This window comes from Sorex fumeus, unplaced genomic scaffold, assembly GCF_029834395.1.
Source record: "Sorex fumeus unplaced genomic scaffold, SorFum_2.1 ptg000047l, whole genome shotgun sequence".
Taxonomy (NCBI): domain Eukaryota; kingdom Metazoa; phylum Chordata; class Mammalia; order Eulipotyphla; family Soricidae; genus Sorex; species Sorex fumeus.
The window spans coordinates 4,134,693-4,162,338 of NW_026606104.1; the positions used below are offsets into that span (position 1 = coordinate 4,134,693).

The 27,646-nt window shown below is 48.4% G+C and overlaps 1 protein-coding gene across 1 annotated transcript in view; it reads left to right on the plus strand.

Annotated features, from left to right (window-relative positions):
* Window positions 1–1,936: 1,936 nt before the first annotated feature.
* TDRD10 (tudor domain containing 10) overlaps window positions 1,937–27,646 on the plus strand; it is a 29,720-nt gene continuing 4,010 nt past the window's right edge. Inside the window, exons 1-5 of the mRNA XM_056122802.1 lie at window positions 1,937–2,033; window positions 2,696–2,754; window positions 7,985–8,055; window positions 9,156–9,308; window positions 10,775–10,785. Of these exons, the coding sequence (XP_055978777.1) occupies window positions 1,937–2,033; window positions 2,696–2,754; window positions 7,985–8,055; window positions 9,156–9,308; window positions 10,775–10,785 (391 nt within the window). The remainder of the gene's footprint in view (window positions 2,034–2,695; window positions 2,755–7,984; window positions 8,056–9,155; window positions 9,309–10,774; window positions 10,786–27,646) is intronic.

Sequence of the window (27,646 nt, forward strand, 5' to 3'; positions counted from 1 at the left end):
TTTATCCCCAGGGATGGGGGGGGGCGTTACTAAAAATGGAGAGGCCATAAGGAGGGAAGTCGGAGAGAGCAAAGGTGATGTGGGCTCACAGTCCAGTCTAACTGGCCATCGACTTGGGAGAAATGGCAGAATTTCACTGACCTGTCCCCCAGCCAGGAGTCAGTACCAGGGGTTAAACTGGACATGAAGGGATCCTGGGTGGACAGTTGCATGAGTCTCTGGACATCCAGCAGCGGGTGCCCCAACTCCGGGGCCCTGTGTTGGGATCCCCATGCACCCCCTCCATGGTAGGACGAGTGCCTATCTTTTGCTCCCATTCTTCCCTCCTGAGTCAGAGAACGGGCAGCTCCAGGCTTGGGGATCCCTCCGCCATCACAGGAGCTTCTGGTCTGTTAGTGAGAAAACTTGGCATCTGGTGACTTCTTGCTCTGAGCTGGGAGAAGAGTATGACAGAGCTGCCCCTTCTTTACGAGAAATTGGTTTCTTGCTCTCAGCCAAAGAGAGCACTGGGGGCTGAGCACTGTGCGGGCTGAGCTCATGCTGCAGTTTAGTTTCCCCAGTACCATGTGGCACCCTGAGCACCCCTGGGAGGGAGCCCCTGAGCACTGGGCTGGGAATCACCCACAAACCCCACTGGTTGTGGGCCAAGAGAAAGCGAACAAGAATTTGAAGGAAGGAGGAATACTTGGGTGGGACCGAGCAGGACGGGCTGTGAAGGGTTTGTCACAGATGCTTCCGGCTGCACCTTAGAACACCCATCTTAGAGGGGGGCCCAGCTGCGTTGTTCATTATGGAGGGGAAGGACTTTAGTGCCCGAGAGAAGGATGCAGGGGGCACAGGGCTTCCATGCCCCGATGGTAGGTGGAGCCGTCGCCTCTCTGGGGCTCTACAGCTCCAGGCTGCAGTAACCAGCCGCAGGGAGAAGGAACCAGAGACTGTACACCTGATTGGTGTCTCCCTCCCACACATGGGCAGCAAACCCAACAAGAATGTCTACATCTAGGGCTAGTGTCATAGAACAGCGGGTAGGGCGCTTGCTTGGCATGTGGTGGTCCCAGGTCCGATTCCAACACCTCGTATGGTCTCCCAAGCCTGCCAGGAGCAGCCCCGATCATTGCCTGATGTGGCCCCAACACCAAGAGTTTAAAAACATCCTAAGCTAGCAAGTGAAATGTTTCTCCAATTCCCTGTGGCATGTCATGTGAACCCAAGGAAGGGTGCCAGGGACCTCTGCTTGAGTGAGCCCGGGGTCCACTCTGGTGCGCAGGGGTTACCTCCTGGCTTGTTGATTGGTGTCTGGAGTCGGGGTGGGGGTGGGATGAACCAGAACCCGGGCACTTTGTGCTGGGAAGCCCTCTCCCATCCAGCGTGGGGGTGTGGACAGGGAGAGTTTGGGGCAGGGGAGCATTATTCTGCAGTTGCAGTGGCACACTGGAAGATGTTCACTCTCACTGGGGCTGCTTGGCTTTGCAGGGAACCCTGTCGGGAGGAGCCAGCAGCATGTGAGTTGTTCCCTTTTGCTGAGTCAAAGCACCTGCTTTCTCCTCTTTGCCTTCTTGCTCCTGTTCCCCACTCACCACTCCAGAGCTAAGATCCGCACCTCTCCGCCACCCAACCCCCAGCTTCTCTTACCTGTGACCATAAACCTAAACACGTCTTGGCTGTGAGCACTTTTCTGTTTTTGTTTTTGTTTTGGGGTTTTGGGCCACACCCGGGGATGCACAGGGGTTACTCCTGGCTCTGCACTCAGGAATTACTCCCGGCTGTGCTTGGGGGACCATATGGGATGCTGGGGATTGGACCTGGGTTGGCCGCATGCAAGGCAAGCATTCTACCTGCTGTAGTATCACTCTGGCCCCAACTGTGAGCACTTCAATTGGAAGCTGAGTCTGGGCGGAGGAAGGGGGCATGAGACTTAGCCTGCTGCTCAGCTCCGATGCTGAGATTGTTTCGTAGGTCCTGGGGCAGCCATGCCCAGCCTTCTGCTCAGCCCACCAGGAAGGATGGTGTGTGGGAGGAACAGAAGTCTCCAGGTGAGTTGACATGGGTGCTTGCTGGGATCTGAGCTAAAGAGCAAGTTCCTCAGCTAATCTGCTCTACTACCCAATTCCTGGGAGGGGAAAAAGACAAAAAGAAAATCTGCTCCCCGGAACCTCCGTCTTTAAGTGAACAAACAGAAAGCAGCCTCCACTAGGTGCCTGAGTTGCTGCCACCTCCTACCCACTGATTCTAGAACCCCCCAGCCCAAGGGAGGGTATCCCCATTGGGGGAGAGTACTTGCAGCAGGGGTAGGGGGGTCTACACCTGGTAGTGCTCAGGACTTATTCTTGGCTCTGCTCTCAGGAACCACTCCTGGCAGTGCTCAGGGGACCATATGGAATGCTGAGAATCGAACCCAGGTCAGCCACATGCAAGGCAAGTGTCCGGCCCACTGTACTATGTTCTAGCCCCAAACCCGCTTCTCTCATGTATCTTTTCTTTTTTCTTCCTTCCTGTGTGTGTGTGTGTGTGTGTGTGTGTTGGGGGTGGATAGTACAGCAATGCTCAGGGGTTCCTCCTGGCCTCTGCACTTACTCCTGCACTTACAGGAATTACTCCTGGCAGTTCGGGGGTGACAGGGGTTGGCTGTGTGCAAGGCGAATGCCTGACCCGTTGTACTGTTGCTCTGTCCCCACTTACGTCCTCTTTGTTGTAGGGTTCCAGAAGAGAGGGACAGAGGTGTATGTTGGCAACCTGCCCGTGGACATCTCGGAGGTGCTCTTCCGCATCATCACACTAGTCTGGCCTCTCACCCCCTTCTCTGTGCCGCCCTGAACTCCCCTCCCTGCAGTCCTGGGGTCTAGACTTAGCACAGCCCCTGCAGTGACCCTGGAGCCAGTGAGTGGACGGAAGGGCTCCTGTGCTTAGCCCTCCGCCCTCACGACCCACTGCTGCTCTGGGCCCACATGAGCTTCTGCCCTCCCCTGCCCAGTCCCAGTGCCCTCACTGGCCCTCCCTGCTCCAAACTCCAAGGCTACCCTAGTTACTCCCCTCCCCCAAGATTGCATACTCCTACCCCCCTCCCCCCACCCCATGTCTCTTTGCTTTAGGGCCACACCCAGTAGTACTCAGGGGTTAATTCTGACTCTGCTCAGGGGTCAGTCCTGCAGGATTCAGGGGACCCTTTGTGGTGGTGGGAATTGAACCCAGGTCAACCTCCTGCAAGGCAAGTGCCCTTGCCGCTGTACTATCTCCCCACCCCCCACCCCAGTCTCCTGATACCTTCCACTAAGGGGATTCTGTGCATGTGACTTAACGCCTCTTCTCCATGAGCAAACCCAGCAGGGATGAGGGTTTGTCTGCCCCGTTCATGGCACCGGAAATATTTTGCCCAGCCCCAGCAGGTGCTGCCTCAGCACTTGTTGGATGAAGGAGCAGAGTAGAGGCTGTGGGTGCAGATGATGTTTTCACACGTTCTCGGCAGAAGAGAGAATCAGAGTACACGCTAGAGGACAGTGTGGGGTCAGAGGTGTCTGAGTTGAGCACTCACAGGCAGAGATTTGAGAAGCTTGTGTATGTGTGCAGAGGGGAAGTGACACAGAGGGTGGCCACTAGTGCCTGCGACCCAGACCAGGTGCAAGGAAGGGCCCACCCACCCCCAATCAAGGCTAGGCCGCGCAGGGGTGCAGGGGTTGGCTGGTAGGGCAGGTGGGACTCTTGACTTTTCTCAGTGAAATCAGAACTGGAGGCATCACATAGGCAGAAGAGGGGACTGGGAGGTTTGGTCAAGATGGGGATGCCAAGTGATTCTATAGACCAGGGAGGGCTGAGGACGAGGGCGGGTTCTGGGAACCACAGGCCACAGAACAAACCCAGGGTAGGCTGGTGCTGAGGAGCAAGACACGGGCTGAGGGTGCGCAGGATGGGTGGTGGAACAGGGATGCTGGGAGCTTGCGGATAGCAGGAGGCACTTGGAAGTGGACATGGGGAAGTGGCAGAGTCAGAAAGAGGGTCTAGCACACGGGATTTGGTTTTTGGGCCACACTGATCAATGCTCAAGGATCACTCCTGGCTCTGAGCTCAGGAATCACTCCTGATGGTGCTTGGGGTACCATGTGGGATGCCGGGGATCCAACCCAGGTCGGCTGTGTACAAGGAAATGCCCTCCCCACTGTGCTGTGCTCCAGCCCCGCACATGAGATTTGAAATGGCTCTTGGGTAGTGTGTGTGTGTGTGTGTGTGTGTGTGTGTGTGTGTGTGTTTTCAAAAAGTCTCTTCCATTTTTATTGGTGTACTGTGTTACTCTGGATGATAGTTTTATACATACATCATTACAACTCCACCCTCACCACCAAGGCGTCCTTCCCCCCACCAGAGGGCCTGTTTCCCACCACCAGTGGAAACAACCCCTTCCATCCACCTGCCTCCCGCCCCAGCTCAGTTCTATAGACCAAATTTCTAGTTCTGTTGTCTTTGGTTATTTGTTACTCCCTTACTATATATCTTTATTTTATTTTGAGGTGGGAATATTTGGGATACACCGGGTGGTGCTCAGGGCTTACTCCTGGCTCTATGCCCAGGGATCATTTCTGGTAGAATTTAGGGAACCATATGGAGTTCCAGGGATTGAACCTGGGTTTATCACATACAAGGCAAGAGCCCTACCCACTGTCTCTCTAGTCCCTATAGATAAAATTTTATTGGCACACAACCTCACACTTTTCCTTGCAAAGTTCTATTGGCACACAGTCACACACATTTTCTTATAAAGTTTCATTAGCACACAGCCACACGCATTCATTTTCTTATAAAGTTTTATTGGCATATAGCCACACACTTTCCTTATAAAGTTTCCTTATAATTGACACATGCATTTACTTCCTTATAAATAAAATTTTATTGGCACACTTTCTTTTCCTTATAAATAAAGTTTTATTGGCACACAGTCACACACTTATTTCCTTATCATCCATGTCTACTTTTAGGCTACAAAGGGAATCTGAGTATTTCTTGCAAAGGCATAGACCTGCAAGCATAAATAATTTTCTGTCTGACCCTTTACAGAAGCTTGCTAGCCCCTGTTGATATCAGTGGGGCCTGATTTTCACTGCACAGCAACTTCAGTGGCAGTTACCTGCATCTTTCCAACCACAGTGCCATGCATGCCCTCACCCCCATAAAATAAGGGTTCCTGAGAATAGGCTTCAAGCTTTCATGTGTTTTTTTAAAAACTGCTGAGATGATTTCAACATGTAGCCAAGGTCATTAACTACCGCTCCATGTTATGAAACAGATTCAGGAAATAGTTTTCATCCTAAAGAGAAGAAAATACTGGGCTTGCTGGATCCAGTGGAAAGGATGATTTCAAGTCAGTAGCCCTGTTTTCAAGTCCTGACTTTTTTTTTCTGGGTTTTTGCCTTTTTTTTTTTTTTTTTTTTTTTTGCTTTTTGGGTTGCACCCAGTGATGCACAGGGTTACTCCTGGATCTGCACTCAGGAATGACTCCTGGTGGTGCTCAGGGGACCATATGGGATGCTGGGAATCGAACCCGGGTCGGCCGCGTGCAAGGCAAATGCCCTACCTGCTGTGCTATCACTCCAGCCCCAAGTCCTGACTCTTGATTGACTGTAATCTTAGGGAATCAGTTTACCTCTCTGTTCCTTATTTTGTTGTTGCTCTTTTGTTTGGGGGTTACACCTAACAGTGCTCAAGGCTTCTTCCTGGTTCTGTGATCAGGGTCACTTTTGACAGGGCTCAGGGGACCATATGTGATACTCAGGATCAAACTGGGGTCAGCTGGGGCTGGAGTGATAGTACAGCAGGTAGGGTGTTTGCCTTGCATGCAGCTGACCTAGGTTCAATTCTCAGCATCCCATATGGTCCCCTGAGCACTGCCAGGAGTAATTCCTGAGTGCATGAGCCAGGAGTAACCCCTGTGCATCGCTGGGTATGACCCAAAAAGAAAAAAAAAACTGGGGTCAGCTCTGTGCAAGGCCGGTGCCTAAGCTGCTTTACTATCTCTCTAGCTCTGACAAGGAGGATGTCACAGAATAATCCCATTTTTCCATTTATTTTGTTTTACATGGTTTTGTGGTGCTGGGAATCAAACTCAGAGCACTCAGACACAGGGGGCATGTACTCTATCACTGAGTTGCCTTCCTGGTCCTCAGCCTTCATGTTCATTTTTGGGCCACATCCAGTGATGCTCAGGGCTTACTCCTGGCTTTGCACTCAGAAATTACTCCTGGTGGTGCTCAGGGGACTATAGGGGTTGGCTGGTTATCAAATCTGGGTCACCTGTCTGTAAGGCAAGCACCATACCCACTGTACTATCTTTCTGGTACCCTGGTCTTAAAGATTAGGTGGAAAAATAGTCTATGGAAATGCTCCATAACTGGGAATGCCAAACACATATTCTTGTGCCCACAAATAGTTTGCTCAGCATCCTGTAGATTCATGTGCAATAAACATTAAATATTTAAAAGTGAATCAAATTAGAAAATTTGAATTTAAATATAATATAAGCAGCAAAGACAGCGAAAAATAAAAATGAGTTATTCATAAAGCATTTCTCTTTTCCGAAGCAAAGTGACTTTAGATGGTTAAAAGCCACTTTAAAAAAAAGATTGGTATAAATATACATTTTCCCCCAAATAAAATTTTCTATGGAGATTTGTTCATCACCACTGTGGGACTTACAAGTGTAATGTGCAGGTGGGAGGCTAAATTAGGAGTTGCTGTGGAACCTGCAGGAAAGCTTTTGCATCAGGAGTCCATTGGAGACCTTCTGGAAAACTCTCTGGGTCTGGGCAGGAACACAGGCCAGGCTGCAGGGAGTCAAAGGAGTGGACAGAGAGGAAACCAGGCAGTGGCAGCCTGGCCCTGGCTTTTGCTTGCTCTTTGGCAGAAAAGAGAAAAAAGAGGGGCTGGAGCGATAGCTCAGTGGGTAGGGCATTTTCCTTGCATGCGGCCGACCCGGGTTCAATTCCCAGCATCCCATATGGTCCCCTGAGCACCACCAGAAGTAATTCCTGAGTGCAGAGCCAGGAGTAACCCCTATGCATTGCCTGGTGTGACCCAAAAAGCAAAAAAAAAAAAAAAAGACAAAAGAGAGGGTGTAACCCCAAAGGGCAGGCAGTTCATGGAAACCCTTATCTCAGCACCTGTTTGCATTTGTGGAAGTAGGAAGGGGGTGATGGGGAGTGAGAGTGGGGCTGTGACCATGTGTCTGTACAATGGAGTCCAGACTCCCCTGGGGTAGGTGGGGAAGGGGCTCCTGCAGAAACCAGTGATTCTCAGCAGGGAGGAGTGGATCCCCTCCGTGTGCTGCCTCTTCATCTCATCTCGCCCATCTGTTCCTGCAGTCCCAGCAGTTCCCCTAAATCGTAAACTGTTGTAGGTCCCAGATCCCCAGCCTCAGTTACACCCAGGGGCCACATCCCTCATGAGGGCATGTTTGCCAAGTGGACACTGAGTGCTGGAAGCAAGAAGGGAAGGCAGGGCCTTGTGAATGCGTCAGTTCAGGGGCCAGCCTGCTGGGCTGCTCAGGCTAAAATGGGCCCCAGCCCAGGCGGAGATAAGGGGGTCACAGCCCAGAGTGCTGCAGTTCAAAGTTGCTTCTCCTGGGAGCCTGCCCCCGACTTGCTCCTGTCTGTATCCCCTTTCCTGGAGCCTGTCTCCCCAGGGAAGAAGCTGCCTGTCTCCTTGTCTGTAGCCTCACCCCTGCTGACCTGTCCAGGCCGAACCTCTCTCCTCCTGGCCTCTGTGATCACATTACTGAGCACAGACACACAGACACACAGACACACACACACACACACACACACACACACATACATAAACACACACACATACAGACAGACATATACACACACAGAACAGTGCCTAATGGGTTCTCCATAAATGTACTGGACAGGGCTCAGCCAAGCAGTGGGAGACCCGAATCTTGAGAACAGGGTCTAAATGACCTCTCTACGTCTTTCTCTTTCAAATGCTGCCCTCGCAGGTGGAGATTCTGTACCTGCTAAAGGACTTCAGCCCTCTCCACGTCCACAAAATCCAGAATGGCTGCAAATGGTAATGATCTTCATTGTGTAGGAGGGAGCAGGGAGCACCCCTCCAGCTCCTGGGCAGCCACTGCCAGCTGCCAAAGCCACACCCATGAGGCCTTGGCACAGCGGTACACGGAGACCCCTCTTCTGTATAACCCTGACCCAGCAGCTGGTCCCCCTGCAGCGTGGACACCCAGAGACCCGGGTTTGCTTCTGGCTCTGTTCTTGCCAAGGTCTCAGCTCCATTGCTGTGCCCTTGAATGCCCAGGAAGTTGGACTACTCATCTTTTATCATTTCCAGGGCCATAAATGTGCTTTGAATTCAGGGTGGACTGGAGAGAAACCCGGAACCAGAGCCATGTGGTTTGGGGAATTGAGCCCACCATGACTGTGGTCCCTGGTGCCAGAAGAGCCCTCTTGTGGGTGTGGATGAGAGGGACCATCATCACATGCCTGACAGTGCTCAGAGACTGCTCCCAGCTCTGTGCCTAGGGCCTCACTCCCTGAGCTCACTCCTGCAGTGCTCGGGAGCCATGCCCTGCTAGCTCCAGCCCCCTGACCTATCCCTCCGGTCCTGGGACCCATTCTGAGGAATGGCAGCATTAGGGGGTGGCATGGGGGTGCAGACATCACCAAGTCCAGTTGCAGGAGCCTCACATGCTGGTCCAGCCCTTCACCTCCCATCTGCAGACCATGCAGGTCCAGAAACTTCCTGCTGGGCTGTGAAAATGTTACTTCCTCTTAGGGCTACGACCATGGCTCAGGTGATTGAGTACATGCAAGACCCTAGGTTTGATCCCTGTCACTGCATGACCCCTCAGGCATTGACAGGTGTGGCCCTGTGGCCTCTCTACACCGCTGGCTATACATCCCAGAGTGGCCCCTATAAAGCAAGTTAGTGATGCTTAAACCATGGCCCCCCAATCAGGCAACAAGTGGAGTGGGACAGCAGATGGGACAGGAAGTAACTGGGCCTCATCATACAGAGATTCCTGGGGGAGCCCCTGTGCCCCCCACCCAGCCAGCTGTGAGCCTGCAGGGCCCACTGGCCACCTTGGATGGCTGGCTGTGTCCCCAGCGCCCCACCTCCTGAGACCTGCTCACAGCTGCCTCTGTCCTCTGCAGCTTTGCTTTCGTCGATCTGGGCTCCGTGCAGAATGTGGCACTCGCCGTGCAGAAGCTGAACGGGACGTTCTTCCATCAACGGAAGCTGTATTTGAATTCAAGTAAAAATGTCTTCAAGAGGACGCAGGGCGTGGCTGGGAGCACCCGGGAGCTGCTGGTATGGATTCTGATCCCCTCTGCTCTTGTCTAGGGTGTCTGCGTGGCCCTTGCGCCAGGCTGCAGGGCACGGAGCCTCCCCTCCCGCCATCTGCACTCTGTGCTACAGAGAAGGCAGGAGCTAGGGTGACACAAGGGACCGTTCACAGATGACCGTGGGGTCCAGGCAGAAAACGTGGCATTTGCCAGCCAGGGAAGTTCCCTCTTGATGGACAGGAATGCTTCGGGGGCATCTCCAGTGGGGGAGGGGGGTCGTTGAAAGTGTGTGCCTCAAGCAGCAGCCTCCGGACTGCCGAGGGGAGGGTTAAGATGAAAATAAATGAAATCTGCTTCCTCATGGGAAGGCAAGTAGTAGCCAAAGTGTGAGAGTAATGATGGGAGACGGCAACGGGCGGCTGTTCTGTGGTGGTGGGGTAGACAGGGGGGGACCTTTAGGCCCTCCGGCTCCCTTCCCAAGATTGTTTCCCAAAGTGATTGATATCATCCCCCTTGGGGTCACTGGAGAAGTCCAAAGGATGGGAGTGTCCTCAAGTGCAAGTGGGGACTTCACAGAACAGGTAGGTTTAAAGGTAGATTTCCGGTGCTGCTGAGTGATTTGATTTTTCCTGGAAAGGGGGCAGTCAGCCACGTATGTTCGGGGTGGCGGTGGGGGAGGGGCTCAATTCTCAGGTGAAGGTGAACCGGAAGCAGGGGATTCCCTTGTTAACAAGCATATGACTCCGCGCATATGTGAGAAAATAACTGAGCCAGAGGAGTTAGCGCTTCTACAGAGGAGTTCAGGGGGCAGAGATGCCCAATGGGGTCAGGGGTCCCCACACGTTTTCAAGGCTCCTGCTGCAAAGGGAAGAGACAAGAGAGCGACGACACTCTCTTCCATGGGGGGCTGCTCCCAGCACAGTTCTGCTGGAGCTTTCTTACCCCTGAGGGCTTAGAATGCAACGGGGGAGGGGTTTAGTAGGGAGGGCATTTTTTAAAAAATTTTTATTAGTGAAACACCATGAGGTACAGTTGTAGACTTACAAATTTTTGTGCTTGGGTTTCAGTTATACAATGATCGAGTACCCATCCCTCCACCAGTGCCCATTTCCCACCACCAGGGATCCCAGTATCCCTCCCACCCCACATCCCTCCATCCCACCCAGCTTCTGTGGCGGGACATTCCCTTTTGTTCTCTCTCTCCTTTTGTGTGCTGTGGTTTGCAAAAGAGGCATTGAGTGGCAATCATGTTCGGTCTATAGTCTACTTTCAGCATGCATCAGGGAGGGCATTTTAAGGCAGGCCTGGGGCTGCTGACAGGGGCTCTGTTAGCAAGAGAGAAGCATCTTGGCAGGCAAGGTCCTCCCCAGGGCTGGACTCATTGGAACTGGATGTTGTGAGCTGGACTGGAACGGCCACCTCTCAGCTGCCAAGGGAAGCTCCCTGCCCATTCAGACCATTTCTTGTGGTGCTGGGGTGACTCTCAGCCCAGTGCTGGGTATTGAACCTTGACCTCGTTCATGCCAGACATGTGCTCTGTCCACTGTCCGCCATTTAGCCTGCTTCGATTTCCTTTATTTTTAATTTAAATTGTTTTGGCGTCATACCAAGTGTGCTTAGGACTTACTCCTGATTCTGTGCTCAGGGGGTCACTTGTTGTAGGGCTCAGGGGACCTATTGGTGTGCCTGGGATCGAACCCTGATTGGCGATGTGCAAGGCAAGCACCCTACCTGCTGTACTATCTCTCCCTCCCCTTCTTCCATGTCCTTTAAATGCCACCTGTCTGGATGGGGAGCCCTGGGGCCAGGCCACCTGCTGGTGTCGGCAGCGTCTGTCACTCCCCCCATTCACAGGTAACCTCTGCTTCTGGGTGACCATCTCTCCTTCCTGGGGTAACCCATGATTCCTGGCCTTGTGGGGGATCCAGAAGTGACCCCTCATTGGGGGATAACCCCACCCCTCACCTCACAGTCTCCTCATTGCTGGTCAGAAGCCTCTCTAGAAGGCCTAATTCAAGCATTGCACCCCACTTCACCCACCCACCCCTTCTTTGATACCCATTGAATTCTGGAAGAGGATGTCTCAAACAGGTGATGAAAATCAAAGTCACTGAGAGTTTGGGCAGTTGGATGGTGTTCATCTCAGACCCTACTTTCCCCCCTCCCCATTTTATTTTTATGAAGTTCTTCACAATAATTTATTACATTCAATATTCCAACACCAATCCCACCACCATTATACTTTCCCGCCACCATTATTTCGAATTTTACCACCACCACCCAAGCCTGCCCCCAGAGAAGGTCCTAAATAATTTATTTTGTATAGCTTGTTATGAATAACATGCTAAAAATGATCCAAAAAAGTTTTCTTAGAAGAAAATGTGTGAAGATTGTTATATCTCACCCTAGAGCCATTAAGCCCTTGTCTAAGAGATTACTAACATATTGTTCCATGCTGAGTCTTGTGTGCTAATATTTATTTTTTTAGATTGAGGTTGATTGTCTTCTACCTTAACCCCAACAAATGTGGTGTGCTACTCTTGGTACATCCATCCGTGGAGTAGAGTGTGAAAGCTCACACAGCTGCAAATGTGGCCACACGCTTCAAGGATTCTAAAATTTTAAATAGGGAGATACAACTGGAGATGATGGGATCGGGAAGCATCTCTGCAGCTTCTTTCTTTCTTCCAAGATTTATATGTGAATCTCTGGATCATGGCTGTTAGTAAGCTTATATGGCACTGGAGGAATTTCAGGGTGTGACTGCCAGGCTCCAGGAAAGACAGGGAAATGGGGGGAGGTCACCCATTTCCAACTCTGTGAGAACCTGGAGATTTTGATCACAAAAACTGCATACCTGAGTTTTTCAGCAGATTCATTCTCATGTGTGAGGGGCTTGTCCCGAGCCTGTGGAGATCAGCCAGGAGCATGGCATCGATTGGGTTCTCCAGGTTTTTGACTGCTAGAGCTCTATTGGGGCTGGTGCTGGGCTCACCAGCCCCCATCTGGGTGCCCCAGATACGAGGTTCAGCCTGGTGTGGTGTCTGGAGTCATCTCTGCCGCTTGTGATTCTCTACCGAGGTTTAGTTGTGAGTCTTCAGACCCTATTTTGAAGAGCAAGACTGAAGCCCCCAGTCTAGCAGTGAGCTGCTGTAGACCCCATGCACTACCCCTGCAGTTTCTGCTCTCTTTCCTTCTTACCTCAGAGTCTGTGGCTATGAATAGGTGCAGCTGGCCTCCCCTCTCCAGGGACCTGCTCTGAGTGGAATCCAGCCACCCGCCTCTCTGCCTGTCCTCCCACCTTGCTGATGGCCCCCGTCCTTCCCACACGCCAAACTCACCTGTTCACCTGCTTGTAGTTTTCAGGCATTTCTGCTATTTTTTCTTTGTTATTAAACCTGGTGAATTCATTTCCATTTTAGTCATTCTCTCTCTCTCTCTCTCTCTCTCTCTCTCTCTCTCTCTCTCTCTCTCTCTCTCTCTCTCTCTCTCTGTTTTGGGGCTACACCCTGAAATGCTCTGCACTCAGGAATTGTTCCTGGCGGTGTTCAGGGGACCATGTGGGATGATGGAGATTGAACCTGGGTCAACTGTGTGCAAGGCAAACACTCTGCCTGCTGAACTGTCAGCCCCAAGACTGTGTATTTTTCAACTCCCCCAGTACCTCTCACTCCCATTTCTGAGCTAAAATTGCCCACCTTCTGTCCTCTGGCCAACCTGTTCTTCAAGGCTCTGGAATGTGTTTATGACTGTTATGGGGCCACTTTTTTGCTCATTCCGCCTCATTGGTGGTTCCAGTCTCACTGATGCCTCCTTTATGGTGGGTCCAATTCTCAGACTTCTTTATAAATATCATCATTTTTTATTGTAAGTTGGCTATTGTGGATGATTATCATAGAGAAGTGGTGATGTAGTCTTTATTGTTGATCTTTTTCTTGGCAAAAAGTGAAATGTCTGGGTAATCTCTTGATTTGATCAAGGTGGGTTTGTGCTGTCAGTGGGCATTCCTCTGTGCTGTATTTCCTCTGTGCAAAGTCCTTTTGTCCTGAGACTTGGAAAAACCAAGGTGGGTTAGAGTCTCGGGGTGCTCCCCCATTTGGCTGGGGAGCAGTTGCAAGCCCCTACCTGCTCTCCCAGCTCCCTCCCTGCACAGCACTCCCCCCCACAGTACCACTCATTCCTCCACACAGCACCCCTCTTTCCCTCACAGTACTCCTCCTTTCCCCCATAGTACCCCTCCTCCCCCCACGGCACCCCTCCTCCCCCCATGGCACCCTTCCTTCGCTCATGTACCCCTTTTTTCCCTCCCCCATGGTACCCCTCCTTCTTCCCCCATGGCACCCCTCCTTCCTGGACATCCTGCGCCCTGCATGGGAGCACTTTAGATTGTGTCCTGGACATATTTTACCCAGAAACAGAACATTCCAGATTTATATATATTCTTCCTAAGAATAAAATAAGAGAACTATATGGTTCATTCCACAAGGCCAGGAAAGCCTTGATATCAAACCAGACATGATAGCGTAAGGAAGCTTGTAGGCTTCCTTCACTCATGAGCATTCTCACAGCATTTCTAAATAAAATGCTGGCAAAGCAAAGTCAGCATTTGCTGGTGAAGGGAGAATATCCTGACAAGCTCGCCCCCTAGACATACTAAAAGTAGTTTAATATTAGAAAAACTTGGTCTTTCACTAACAGATTAAAGAATGAAAACTATGATTATCTTAAATAGAAGCAGCAAAAGCATTGAACAAAATTTAGCTCAAATTTATGGTTTTAAAAAATAAGCATTCTTAGTTGCTGAAACTAGGATATTCTCACCCAATAAAAGCTATCTACCAAAACCTCTCAGAAAACAGTATTTTAAGAGAGGAAACATGAACATTCTCTTTAAAAGAACTAAACAAGGACGCCCACCACTGCTCCAGCATATACTGTGATGGGCCTTGTTCTGTTCTATAGGACAAGAAAGGCAAAGACTTAAATTTTAGAATGGGAGGAACAAAAGTTATTGTTTATTAATAGAATTTCTTTACGATGGAGGACTTCATCTACAAGCTATTAGAAATAATAATTTAAGGGAGGAGGATCTAAGAGATCTTCTACACCAAGATCAGTTGCATTTGCCATGACTGAGAAATCTCACGCGCGCGCGCATGCACACACACACACACACACACATACACATTTTAAAAATAGACCATTTTATAAGAGCAATTTAAAAGGCATCAGGTTCCTAAGGAGGAAATCTGATGGAAGGGGAGTGCAGCCTTCTGTTGGGGGCAGTCCTGAGCTTTCTGGAAGTCTGTCCAGTGCTGGGAGATGGCTTTGTGGCTACATGCCTTCCTGGGAGTGTCAGGCTTGGAATATGATGCCCTATTGCTCCCACGTGTCCTGAGCATGATCCCAGCAGCTCTGCCAGCACCGCCCCTGCAGCGTGTGACCCCTACAAGCACTGCAGCTCGAATACGTGAGAGCACAGGTGAGCCTGAAGCTGAATGCATGAACATCAAGACCCACTAACTCTGCCTACAACCCCCAGGCTCTGCAACACTGATAGAGGGGTGGGGAAAATAAGTTAAAAAAAAAATATATATATATATAATAAAAAGCAAGTCTTGGGCTGGAGTGATAGTACAGTGGGTAGGGCATTTGCCTTGCACACGGCCGACCCGGGTTCGATTCCCAGAATCCCATATGGTCCCCCCTGAGCATCACCAGGAGTAATTCCTGAGCATCGCCAGGTGTGACGCCCCCCCCCCAAAAAAAAAGAAAGTCTTAATGGGAAGCTCATGAAGAAGTAGGAAAAATGTCTTGATCATGAATAAAAACAGTAAGAATTATTTGGGGCTGGAGAGATAGTACAGGAGTTAAGGCACTTGTCTTCAAAGCAGCTTATCCTAGTTCCATCCTAGAGCCCCCATAGAATCCCCTAAGCCTGCCTTTCCCCTCCCCCTCCTTCCCTCTCTCCTTCTCCTAAGCCTGCCTTTCCCCTCCCCCTCCTTCCCTCTCTCCTTCTCTCCCTCTCTCCCCACTAAGGTTTGCAATACAGGTACTGACAGGTTATCATGTATGTCCCTTTACCTACTTGAAGCACTCAATTTTTGTTCTGAATGATCATTTCCAACTATCATTGTCATACTGGTCCCTTCTCTATCCTAACTGCCCTCTCCCCAACGCTTGTGGCAAGCTTCCAAGCTTGGGCCAGTCTCCTGGCCCTCATTTCTACTGTCCTTAAGTAACAGCCTCATACTATGTTTTTATATTCCATAAATGAGTACAGTCATTCTATGTCTGTCCCTCTCCTTCTGACTCATTTTATTCAACATTATACTCTCCATCTATAAGCAAATTTCAGGCTTCATTTTTTCTAATGGCTACATAGTATTTTACTGTGTAGATGTACCATAATTTTTAAAAATACTAGCCTATTATCTCACTAGAATATATTCTTTTTTTTCTTTTATTTATTTTTTATTATTATTTTTAATTAGTGAAACACCATGAGGTACAGTTGTAGACTTACAAGTTGTTGTGCTTGGGTTTCAGTTATGCAATGATCGAGTACCCATCCCACTACCAGTGCCCATTCTCCACCCCCACCAATCCCAGTATCCCTCCCATCCACCCCCATCCCCCATCCCCCTCTGCCTCTGTGTCAGGGCACTCCCTTTTGTTCTATCTCTCCTTTTGGGTGCTGTGGTCTGCAGAAGAGACATTCAGTGGCAATCATGTTCGGTCCATAGATTACTTTCAGCAGGCATCTCCCATCCTGGGCAGATCTTTCCAGCACCCTTTATTTGGTGCTCCCTTTTCTATCTGAGCTGCCTTTACCCCTAGAGTGTGTGGCTGGCCTCTAAGCCATGGAGTGAACAACCTGGTATTTATCACATCTGTTCTCGGGTGTTAGTCTCTTATTTTGTTACTTTATGTTACCTAGATGAATGCAATCTATGTCTGTCCCTCTCTTTCTGACTCATTTCGCTTAGCATAATATTTTCCATGTAGTACCGTTTGTATGTAAATTTCATGACTTCATTTTTTCTAACTGCTACATAGTACTCCATTGTGTAGATGTACCAAAGTTTCTTTAACCAGTCATCTGTTCTCGGGCACTCAGGTTTTTTCCATATTCTAGCTATTGTAAACAGTGCTGCAATGAACAAACAAGTGCAGATGTCACTTCGACTATACTTTTTGGCCTCTCCAGGGTATATTCCCACGAGTGGTATTGAAGACAAAGTTGGCGAAACCCTCCATGACATTGAATCTAATGGGATCTTCAAAGATGTCACACCACTGGCCAAGCAAGTGAAAACAGAGATAGACAAATGGGACTATCTTAAACTAAGAAGCTTCTGCACCTCAAAAGAAACAGTGACCAAAATACAAAGACAGTCTACAGAATGGGAAAGGATATTCTCCAAATACACATCCCACAAGGGGTTGATATCAAGGATATACAAAGTACTGGTTGAACTCCACAAGAAGAAAACATCCAACCCCATCAAAAAGTGGGGCAACGAAATGAACAGAGACTTTCTCAAAGAAGAAATCCGAATGGCTAAAAGGCACATGAGAAAATGCTCTACATCATTAATCATCAGGGAGATGCAGATCAAAACCACAATGAGATATCATTTCACACCACAGAGACTGGCCCACATTCAAAAGAACAAAAGCAACTTGTGTTGGCGCGGATGCGGCGAGAAAAGGACCCTCCTTCACTGCTGGTGGGAATGCCAACTGGTTCAACCCTTTTGGAAAACACTATGGACGACTCTCAAAAAATTAGAAATTGAGCTCCCATTTGACCCATAATTTCTTTATCCAGTTGTCTATTCTCAGGTACTCAGGTTGTTTCCAGATTCTGGCTATTGTGAATAGTGCTGCAATGAACATAGAAGTTCATATGGCATTTCTATTGTGTGTTTTGGGTACCTAAGGTTATATACCCAGCAGTGGTATTGCTGGATTGTATGGAAGCTCACTTTTTATTTTTTTGAGGAATGCCCATATTGTTTTCCAAAAAGGCTGAACCATTCAGCATTCCCACTGACAATGAAGGAGAGCCCTTTCTCCCCATACCCGCACCAGCACTGATTGTTCTTTTTCTTTTTGTTGTGTGTCAGTCTCTTTGGTGTAAGATGATATCTCATTGTTTATTTTGATTTGCATCTCCCTGATGATTAGTGATGTAGAGCATTTTTTCATGTACTTTTTGGCCATTAGTATTTCTTCTTTGAGGAAGTTTCTTTTCTTCTTGTTTTTTGATGGGGTCAAACTTTTTTTCTTGTAAAGTTCTGCCTGTGCCTTGTATATCTTTGATATTAACCCCTTATCATATGGGTATTTGGGTCAATAATTTTTCCTTTTCCCATTCCATGGACTGTCTTTGCATCTAAGTCACCATTTCTTTTTTTTTTTTTCCCTTTTTAGGTCACACCCAGCAATGCACAGGGGTTACTCCTCAGGGGACCATATGGGATGCTGGGAATCGAACCCGGGTCAGCTGCATGCAAGGCAAATGCCCTATCCAGTGTGCTATCACTCCAGCTCCTAGGTCACCATTTCTTTTGAGGTGCAGAAGCTTCTTAGTTTAATGTAGTCCCATTTGTTTATCTTTGCTTCCACTTGCTTTGTCTATGGTGTTTTATCTTTAAAGATGCCTTTAGCTTCAATGGAGAGTTCTTCCTCCAAAAAAGTTTAACTAGAAAAGAGTAGCTGGAATGACCTTCTTTATCAGGGGTTGACTCAGACTTGTGTGAGGGACCCCCAGGTTCAATCCCACCTTCCTGCATGATTCCTTGAGACTGCTAGGTATGAACCCCCAGGTACAGAGAGTTAGTCTTCAAAAGGTACTATTTTGTTTTGGGACCACACCCATCAGTGCTTGTGCTTAGGGGTTACTCCTCGCTCTGCACTCAGGAATTATTCCGGCTGTGCTTGGGGGACCATATTGGATACTGGGGGTCAAACCCAGGTCGAATGGTTGCAAGGCAAGCATCCTATCTGCTGTGTGCTCAGGCCCCTCAAAAGTTACTATTAAGGAAGATTAGTTTGAGCCACAAAGTGGGAGAAGATATTTGCAATAATATAACCAAGATCAGGACAGCACTCAGCTGTCAGCACTTCAGACCCACACCCATTTCCCACACCAAACCAAGAACATTTCTCTGAGGCCCCTGGGGGAGTAACTTTCAGCGGTCTTTGCCCTGCCCCCCTCCCCCCACCTCCAGTCCCATCCAGCAGGAGCAAAGACTGAACAGGTATTGCCATAGGCCCAAAGCCTCTTTCCCTACTTCCCTGCCCCGCACCCCCTTTCCCAGCCCCTGACTCCCAGAAACAGTTGGCTCTTTATTTCTCCCATTTCAAGTTTGTTCTATACATGGAACAATCCAAGTCTGTAAGCTTGGGGGATTGGCTTTTTTCCATGAGCGTGTGTATATGTTTTGGGTCACACTTGTACTCAGGGCTCATTCCTGGCTCTGTGCTCAGGGATCACAGCTGGAAGGGTTTGGGGGACCTTATAGTGATCCAACCTGGGTCAGCCTCTTGAACTAGGGTCAACCTCCACCTCTTTTCACTCAGCCCCTCAGTCATTTCTTTTTAATGCTAAACAGTATGGCTCAGCAATCCAGAATCAGCTTGCTGAGACACCCAGAACAGAACGTCCGGGTCAGGGGTCCAGAGCTGTAGGATGGTGGGTAGGTCGCTTGACTTGCATGCGGCTGACCCGGGCTCATTCTCTGGCATCTCGTATGTTCTCCCAACTAATCGTGGAGTCATTCCTGAGACCATCTCTGGGTGTGGCTCAAAAACAAAACAAAAACATCTGGGTCAGTTTCTTATGTTTCCACCCCATGCACCTGTACTGTCTGTGGGCTGGTAGTTGAAGCCCCTCCGAGCTAGATGGTTTCTGGTTTGCGTTTTTTGCTTTGCTTGGGGGCCATAGCCATTTGTGCTCAGGATCACTGCTGATGCGCTTGAAGGATCCCTGTGTGGTGCTAGGGATTGAACCCACGTTGGCCACGTGCAAGGCAAGCTCCCTTCCTGCTGTCCTATAGCGTCAGCCTAGTAGTTTGACTTTTTTGTCCTGGCTGTTTTTGTTTCTGTTTTGTTTGCCGATCTCTAGATCTCAGTGTCCCTGAGGCCCAATGGATTAAACTAGATTGAACTTGCCTCCTTACTCTTTCATGAAGATTTGTTGTCCTGTCTAAAAACTTGGGACCAGCCCTAGATCTTAATGATTTTCTGGGTTTTTTTCGCCCCCTGAAAATTACGTAGCTTTATGTTTTCTGTTTAAGTCCATGATTCTTTTTGGGTTAATTTTCGTATCAACTGTGGAACTTGATTTCTAGCTTTTCTCTGATAGATGGCCAGCACCATCTGTTGCCCCAGCAACATTTGTTTAAAAAAAAAAAAAGCAGTATTTTTTTCTTTAAATTGAATTTGCAGCTTTATAAATAGTTGGGCATATTTGTGTGGGTTTATTTCAGCTTCTCAGTTTTATTCCATTGATGTGTGTGTCTGTGCCTCTAAACATAGTCTTAATTCTGTAGCTATAAAAGCAATATTGATATGGGTAGGCTGATACCTTCCACTTTAGTTTTTTTAAAAAATATTTCAGGCAGGGGCTGGAGCAATAATACAGGGAGTAGGGCATTTTCTTTGCACATGGTCAATTACCCCCCACCCCCTCCAACATCCCTCATGATCCCTACCCAAGCACAAACAGGAGTAATCCCTGAGCATGACTGGGTGTGGCCCCAAAACAAACAAACAAAAAAGTTTTAGACAGGAGACAGTGAAATAGCATAAGGGTCCCTCACTTGCCCTTACTTGCTTTGCCTTAGATTGATTGGTTTGATCCCCAGCCCCACATATAACCGCCCAGAGTGACCCCTGAGCAGAGTCTAGAGTAAGCCATGAGCACTACAGGGCTTGACCTAGAAATAAAAGTTTAGGCAGGTCAGAGATGGAGCTCAAAAACTGGCTGTATCTAGGACTAAATCTCCAGGCCACATGGGGGCAGAGGACTTGGGCTGCCCTCCCCAGGTCCCGGCCCACCTGCCCGCCCACCCTGAAGACTGACTGTCACACCCACAATTTGACTCTGGGTGTCATCTTAGCACACCAACAGCCCTGACACAGAGACTCCCAATTTAATCCCAAAATGGATTAGTGCCATACAGAGATGTCTCTGGAACCCAATCACTTACTATCTAGAAATTTACATTTACAATCACAGGCATGCGAGTTCTCATGATATTCAAAATGAGCAATGAAAAATAAATTATCTAGCATCTGCTCCTGACAGGTAGGCTTGAACAGTGGTGGGAAAAATTTGAGCAAAACATAATGCCCAAAATTAGAGAGTATTGGGGAGATTATCTGCCATAGAGGCAGGGTGAGGACTGGAATGGGGGTGGGGCAGGGATGGGTGTTCCATCATCATACGGCTGAATCTCAAACGTGAAAGTTTTGTAACTCTATCTCACGGTGATACAATAAGATAAAAAAGTAAATAATGTGGAGTTCATGCCCAATTCAATCAGCTTAATCAATGGCTGAACAAATAGCAGTACTCCTACATTATTAAAAAAAAAAAAACCACCACTGGCTGTAGCATGTGCTTTGCATGCCAGAGACCATCGTCAGTTCTCCTTACTGCAAAACCAAGCGATAAGCAGGAATAGCTCCTGAGCACTGCTGGGTGTGGCCCCAAAACAAACAAAAAAATAGTTTGAGGATATGGTTCAGTGGTCCGAGGCTCCCCTTGCAGGAATGAGACCTAGGTTTGATCCCCAGCACTTGCTTCCTACTTCCTCTGCCTTTGGATACGTTTATAGACCTGAAAACTTTTTGTTTGAATTTTGCTAGGAATTGCATTAGAATTTGGAAACCAGCTTTCGAGAGTTGCATCTTTATTAGCAGTGAAGCTCCCACGGATACAGAATTTTCATTTCTTTAAATATTTGATTTGTGTATAGTTTTTAAGAGTATAGTTATTATATAACATGTTATATACTGTATTATGGCATAGGGTTTTTGAATAGTTTTTAGTATCCAAATCCTAATACATTTGGGTAGATTTACATTTGAACATTTTGTTTACTGAGTGCTTATAAGTGCCGTTGTTTCTTTTGTTTGTTCATTTGTTGTTGTTTTGGTGCCACACTCAGTGGTGCTCAGCTTATTTCTGCCTCTGTGTTCAGGGATGCGCACAAGTCAAGTGCTCTAATTACTCTGGCCTCTATTCTACTTTAATAAAATTTTGATTTCATTTTCTTATTCTCCCTCCCCCATCCCTTCATTGTTGTGATGACCAGGAGTCACGCAAACACCTGACTGTGCTGTTCTCACATTAATTTTTGGTTTGGTTCAGAGGGCATAACTAAGGTACTTAGGGGTCACTCCCGCAGGCTCGGGAGCCATGTGTACCGGGAATCAAAGCCAGGTCTGCTCTGTGTAAGGTGAGCACCTTCTCAGCTGTACAATCGCTTCTGCCTGGGGGGGCGGGGGCTCATATTTAATTGTGCTCACCTGGGGTTGGTTGTACTTGCCAACACCACACTCTGGCAGAGCTCACGTGTGTACTATCTTTTAGTGATAGCTTGTATTTCCACCCGGTCCCCCCCCCCACACACACACACACACATACACACACCTGACGTTGCTCAGGGCTTACTCCTGTGTCTGTGCTCAGGGACCACCCCTACTGGTACTCAGGGGACTGTATGTGGGGGTGAGGGATGGACCCAGGTCAGCCCTGTGCAAGGCACATGCCTTACCCGCTGTACTATTGCTCTAGCCCCATAGTTAATATTTTTTGAGGAACTGGTATATGTTGCTCAAGTTTATCACTTTCATTGATTTCTGCTGGAAAGCACCAAATTACTTTTTTTTTCCTCTGTTTTCTTTAGGTTTAGTTTGCTTTCCTTTCATATTTTTCCCTTCAGGTAAAAACTGAAGCCATTATGGGGCTGGAGTGATAGCACAGCGGGTAGGGCGTTTGCCTTGCACGCAGCTGACCCGGGTTCGATTCCCAGCATCCCATATGGTCCCCTGAGCACCGCCAGGAGTAATTCCTGAGTGCATGAGCCAGGAGTAACCCCTGTACAACGCCAGGTGTGACCCCAAAAGCAAAAAAAAAAAACACTGAAGCAATTAGGGGCCAGAAAGAAAAGGGAGGTGGGGAAGGGAATTAATTTTATAGTTTCCTATGAAGAACCTAATTGCTTCTTTACCCAGTGTCCCCAAATTTTGATATTTTTTCATTTCAGTTTTGTTGTGTTTTCCCTTCATTTAAACAATTGTTGAATTTTTCTTTGAGTTTCTTTATTCGATGGCTTCCTTTGAAGTGTGCCCTTTTGTTTCTCACCATCTGGAGACTTCCATGTATTTTTTTGCTATTGATTTGTGGTGAGAGAATGCACTCCACATGACCTGCCCTCTGAATACTGGCTGAGACTTCAGAGCTGCAAAGACTGTTTGGGACAGGGTCGAATCACACCCAGAGGATCGGTTCCCACCCAGAGGATTGGTTCCCACTCAGAAGATTGATTCACACCCAGAGGATTGGTTTCCATCCAGAGAATTGGTTCCCACTCAGAAGATTGATTCACACCCAGAGGATTGGTTCCCATCCAGAGGATTGGTTCCCACTCAGAAGATTGATTCACACCCAGAGGATTGGTTCACACCCCGAGGATTAGTTCCCATTCAAGGGATCCATTCCCACCCAAAGGATGTCTGCTCTGCTGGTGCAGTACCCAGTAATGAGCTGTAGATCCTGTTGAGGGTGTCGAGTTCTACATTCTTTGGTTTGGTTTGCTTATTTTGGGGGGCCACACTCAGTGGTACTCAGGGCTTATTCCCGACTTCATCAGGGATCATTCCTGGTGGGCTCAGGGATTGAACCAAGGTTGGCTGTGTGCAAGGCAAGTGCCTTCCCTGCTCTACTGCCTCCCTGGTGCCTGGCTGTGTACCTTTTAAGAAGTTGGTCTGGATGTTATATTTTATGCATGTGAGTGTATGCATATGCAACTCATCAGTCTGCCAGTTTTGCCAATTTGAGTGCTAAAAGCTTTCCCTACTTTGTTTGTTATAACTGTCACTAATGTTTCCTCTGTGTTCATTTAGAACCACATTAGACAATGTTGCTAATTTTTGTTTCACTTGTCAGACATAATTGAGAGAGGGCAAGAAGAGGAAACTCCTATTGTACTTCTCTGTCCATATTTTTTCTTACTGTTCTTTCTTCCTGATGTTTCATGGTTCCTTCTTTTATCATTTCCTTTTTGGTTTAAAGAACTTCCTTTATAGTTGTTGTTTAAGGCATGGTCTGCTGGTGACAGATCCTTTGTTTTCCTTCCTTGAGAACCTCTGAATTTCCCCTTCGTTCCCCAGGATATTTCTCTAGGTTCTTTTCCTGTCAGCACTTGAGAAGTAGATTGCCATTTCTTTTTGCCTTCATGGCTTCAATAACAGAAAGCTGCTGTTATTTTCACCATTTTGTTTTTGTTTTGTTTGGGGGGGCCACACCCAGCTGTGCTCAGGGCTTACTCCTGACTTTGTGCTCAGGGGTCATTCTTGGCAGGGCTCAAGGGACCCTTTGTGGTGCCAGAGATTGAACCTTGGTTGGCTATGTGCATGGCAAGTACCTCCACCCTGTACTATGGCTCCAGATAGTTCGTATTTTTACCTTCTAAAGAGGTCATTTTTTTTTTCCTGATTGCCTTCAATTTTTTTTCTCACCAGTTTTTAGAGTTGAATTTCCTTGGGTTTATTCAACCTTTTGAATTAAAAAAAAAATCTGCTTCTATGATTTCTGTTGTTCTAGCTTATAGCACTGCACTGTAGCACTGTCGTCCTGTTGTTCATCGATTTGCTCGAGCAGGCCCAGTAACGTGTCCACTGTGAAACTTGTTGTTACTGTGTTTGGCATATCGAATACGTCACGGGTAGCTTGCCAGGATTTGCCCTGCGGGTGAGATACTCTTCAATCGCTTGCCAGGCTCTCCGAGAGGGGTGGAGGAATTGAACTCGGGTCGGCTGGGCCGGCTATGTGCAAGGCAAACACCCTACTGCTGTGCTACCGCTCCAGGCCCTTTTAGTAAGTATTTTGTTTAAAAAACTAGGTTATAGTTCCAACAATTCAATGAACATAATTGAGAACTGAAAATGAGCTTCATACTTTGTATTCAACAGAAAATGCAACCAAAAAAAGGGGGTATGATGCCACCAACCGGTCAACCTGTACCTGCTGGGCGAGTGCATCAGCAGCCTGATGGTACCTTCAGACTTTCTGATACCCCCAAATTGCCACTGTGCCTTTGGCCAGATCCCAACAACTTGGAGTTCACCAAGAAATTAGTTGGCCAAAAGTTAGGTATGTGGGAGCCACACCCACAAACCACCTCCAGCGCCACCCTGTGAGCTCTACTATTGACCTTGCTTCAGAGACCCCTAAATAAATCTCGAAAGAGATCAAAAGCCTCAGTTAAGCTTGGACCTATGCATGGCTGAATAGACCGAAGTAAATGGGAGGGTGCGGGTTGGCCTGTGCCCACCCAAGCAGAGTCCCTGGCAGTCACTTGCTTCCACAATACAAAATCACCACCATACCCAGCCTGACTTCACCATCTCTAGGATGGATCTCACCAAGATATAATCTGCTGAAAATTTTGTAATGTGGATCTTAGCGCACCAACAGCCCTGGCTCAGAGACACAGCAGCAAGTCCTGGAAGACATCACAGCACCAGAGATCTCTCCAGGACCCATACCAAGCCAATATCACCAGGGCACCCCAGATGAAGCAGATTCTAGCTTATAGCCCTGATTATTTTCTTTTTCTTTTTTTTTTTAAATGAATCACTGTGAGGTAGGTACAGTTACAGACTTACAAACTTTCGTGCTTACATTTCAGTCATACAATGATCTAGTACCCATCCCTCCACCAATGCCCATTCTCCACCACCAGCGTTCCCAGTATCTCTCCCATCACCCCTATTCCCCTCCCCTCATCCCCCTGCTTCTGTGGCAGGCACATTTCCTTTTACTCTCTCTCTCCTTTTGGGTATTGTGGTTTGCAATACAGGTATTAAGTGGCCATTATGTTTGGTATCTATAGTCTATGTTCAGCACACATCTCCCAAGTCCTGATTATTTCTGTTTGCTCAATTCTGTGGTTTTAATCTTCTACTGTGCCTTTTTTTTGGCAAGGGGCCACACTCAGTGATACTCAAGCCTTAGTCCTGGTTCTGTGCTCCGGGACCACTCCTGGAGAGCTCAGGGAACCTATGGGTGCTGAGGATGGAACCCAGGTCAGCTATGTGCAAAGCAAGTGCCCTGCTCACTCTACTGTGTCACTCCCTGGCCCATTGCTGTGCTTTTTATTTCTATTCCAGTCCTAAGCTGCCTATTATCTTGAAATCTGTTTTTTTCTGCTGAGACCATTTCTTTGGTGAGGATGCCTGTTGTCTTGCTTGTATGTGGCTGTTGGTGAAGCAGGTCATGGTCGTGGCTGTGTGGCCTCAGTGCCCATCTGCCTCTGTGCAGGTCACTTTTTGTGCAGCAGAGCTGTTCCTTCTCCTTGCCCTGGGGAGCAGGTGTCAGGTCATCTTGCAGCGTTCTCACTGCAGGGGAGGCTGGTGAGCATGTGCACCTCTATTTCAGAGGCTGCCTGAGCCCCCTGAGGCCATGGGACCTCCTGATTACTGCTGTGGTTCTGCTGATGGGCCCCTTAGACACCCCCTGCCAGTGGCTTATGACCGTTTTGGAGAGTTGTGACTCCAGCAGGCTCCTGGACACCACCGATGGGGACAAAGGGCGGGGGTCATCATCACTGAGGGGGCCAGTTACCGCCAGCACATAAGGGGGCTCCATAGCTGGTCAGTTGGGTTGATGACTGGCTCACTGGTGACACCCTGGTTGCCTACGTGGCCTGTGTAATATTATGGGCTAGTGGTATTGCAGTGACTCATTAAAGCCTCATGAGGTCAGAACTTGAGACTTCCCACTGGTCTCTATGGGCATAGGACTGGGTGTGGCATGTGTGGGAGAGTGTGAGTGTGTGTATAGGTGACCGTGCAAGTAGGTGAATGTGTGTGTATGTGAGGGTATGAATATGAGTGGGTGTGGGGGATATGTGTAAATATGTGTGTGGGGTGAGTTTGCTGGTGAGTAAGTGTTCAGGCATGTGTGTGAATATGCGAAGGTGTATGAGTGGGTTGGGGCATATGTGTGTGTGAATATGTGGGGAGTGAATATGCATGTGGGGAGTGTGTGTGAATATATGTGTATGGGGTGTGTGTGTGTGTGTGTGTGTGTGTGTGTGTGAAATAGCTTTAAAAACAAGGCAACATCAAGGATCAGTTTTTGGGGTAGCTGCAGGCAGCAGACAGGTGGGAGTGCAAGTCCTGGAGTTCCCGAGTGAAGGATGCACTTTTTCAGAATGAGTGTGTGCCTGGATGTCACAAGTGGGGCAGCTGCAGACCCGCAGCCTGGCACTCAGTATAGAAAAAGCTCAGACACTCAGATAAAGCTTCTGAGAGAGTCTGTGTGATGGACATGAGGCAGGCAGTGCCGTGGAATCCTGCGGGAACATTTGACATCAAACCACCCTGGAATGTGGGAAAAGACTTGTCCAGAAATAAGGGTGTCAGCAAATAATACAGTGAGAAAGATGCTTGCCTTGCACATAGCCAAGGTTCAGTCCCCAGCACCCCATATGGTCCCCTGTGCCCTGCCAGGAGTGATTCCTGAGTACCAGGTCAGGAATAAGACCTGAGAACCTCCAGGTATTGGCCAAAACCACCTCCACCCCCCTCAAAAAAAAGAGAAAGAATGAATAAAAGGAAGAAAGAAAGGAAAAAAAAAGAAAGAAGGAAAGAAAGAAAGAAAGAAAGAAAGAAAGAAAGAAAGAAAGGGGTCCAAGCAGTAGTATATAGTACAGCAGGTAGGGTACTTGCCTTGCACGTGGCCAACTTGAGTTCGATCCCTGAGCACTTCAAGGAGTAATTCCTGAGTGCAGAGCCAGGAGTAAGCCCTGAGCATTACCAGTGTGGTCCAGAAAGAGGAAGGAAGGAAGGAAGGAAGGAAGGGAAGGAAAGAGGGAAGGGAAGGGACAGGATGGGACAGATCTTAATATATATGCTTTAATATATATGCTTCCCTGTGGCCCTGTGTGCAGGGAGAGTGGCTGGGTTCTGCAGGAGGGGGTTGACCTGGAACCTGGGGCCGGCCCTGTGTGAACTGGCACCCCTGCAACTGCGGGCAGTGGGGCTTTGTGGTCCTGCAAGCGGAACATGGTAACTAACCCACAGCAAAGGTTCAGTTCTCTGGAACTAGAATC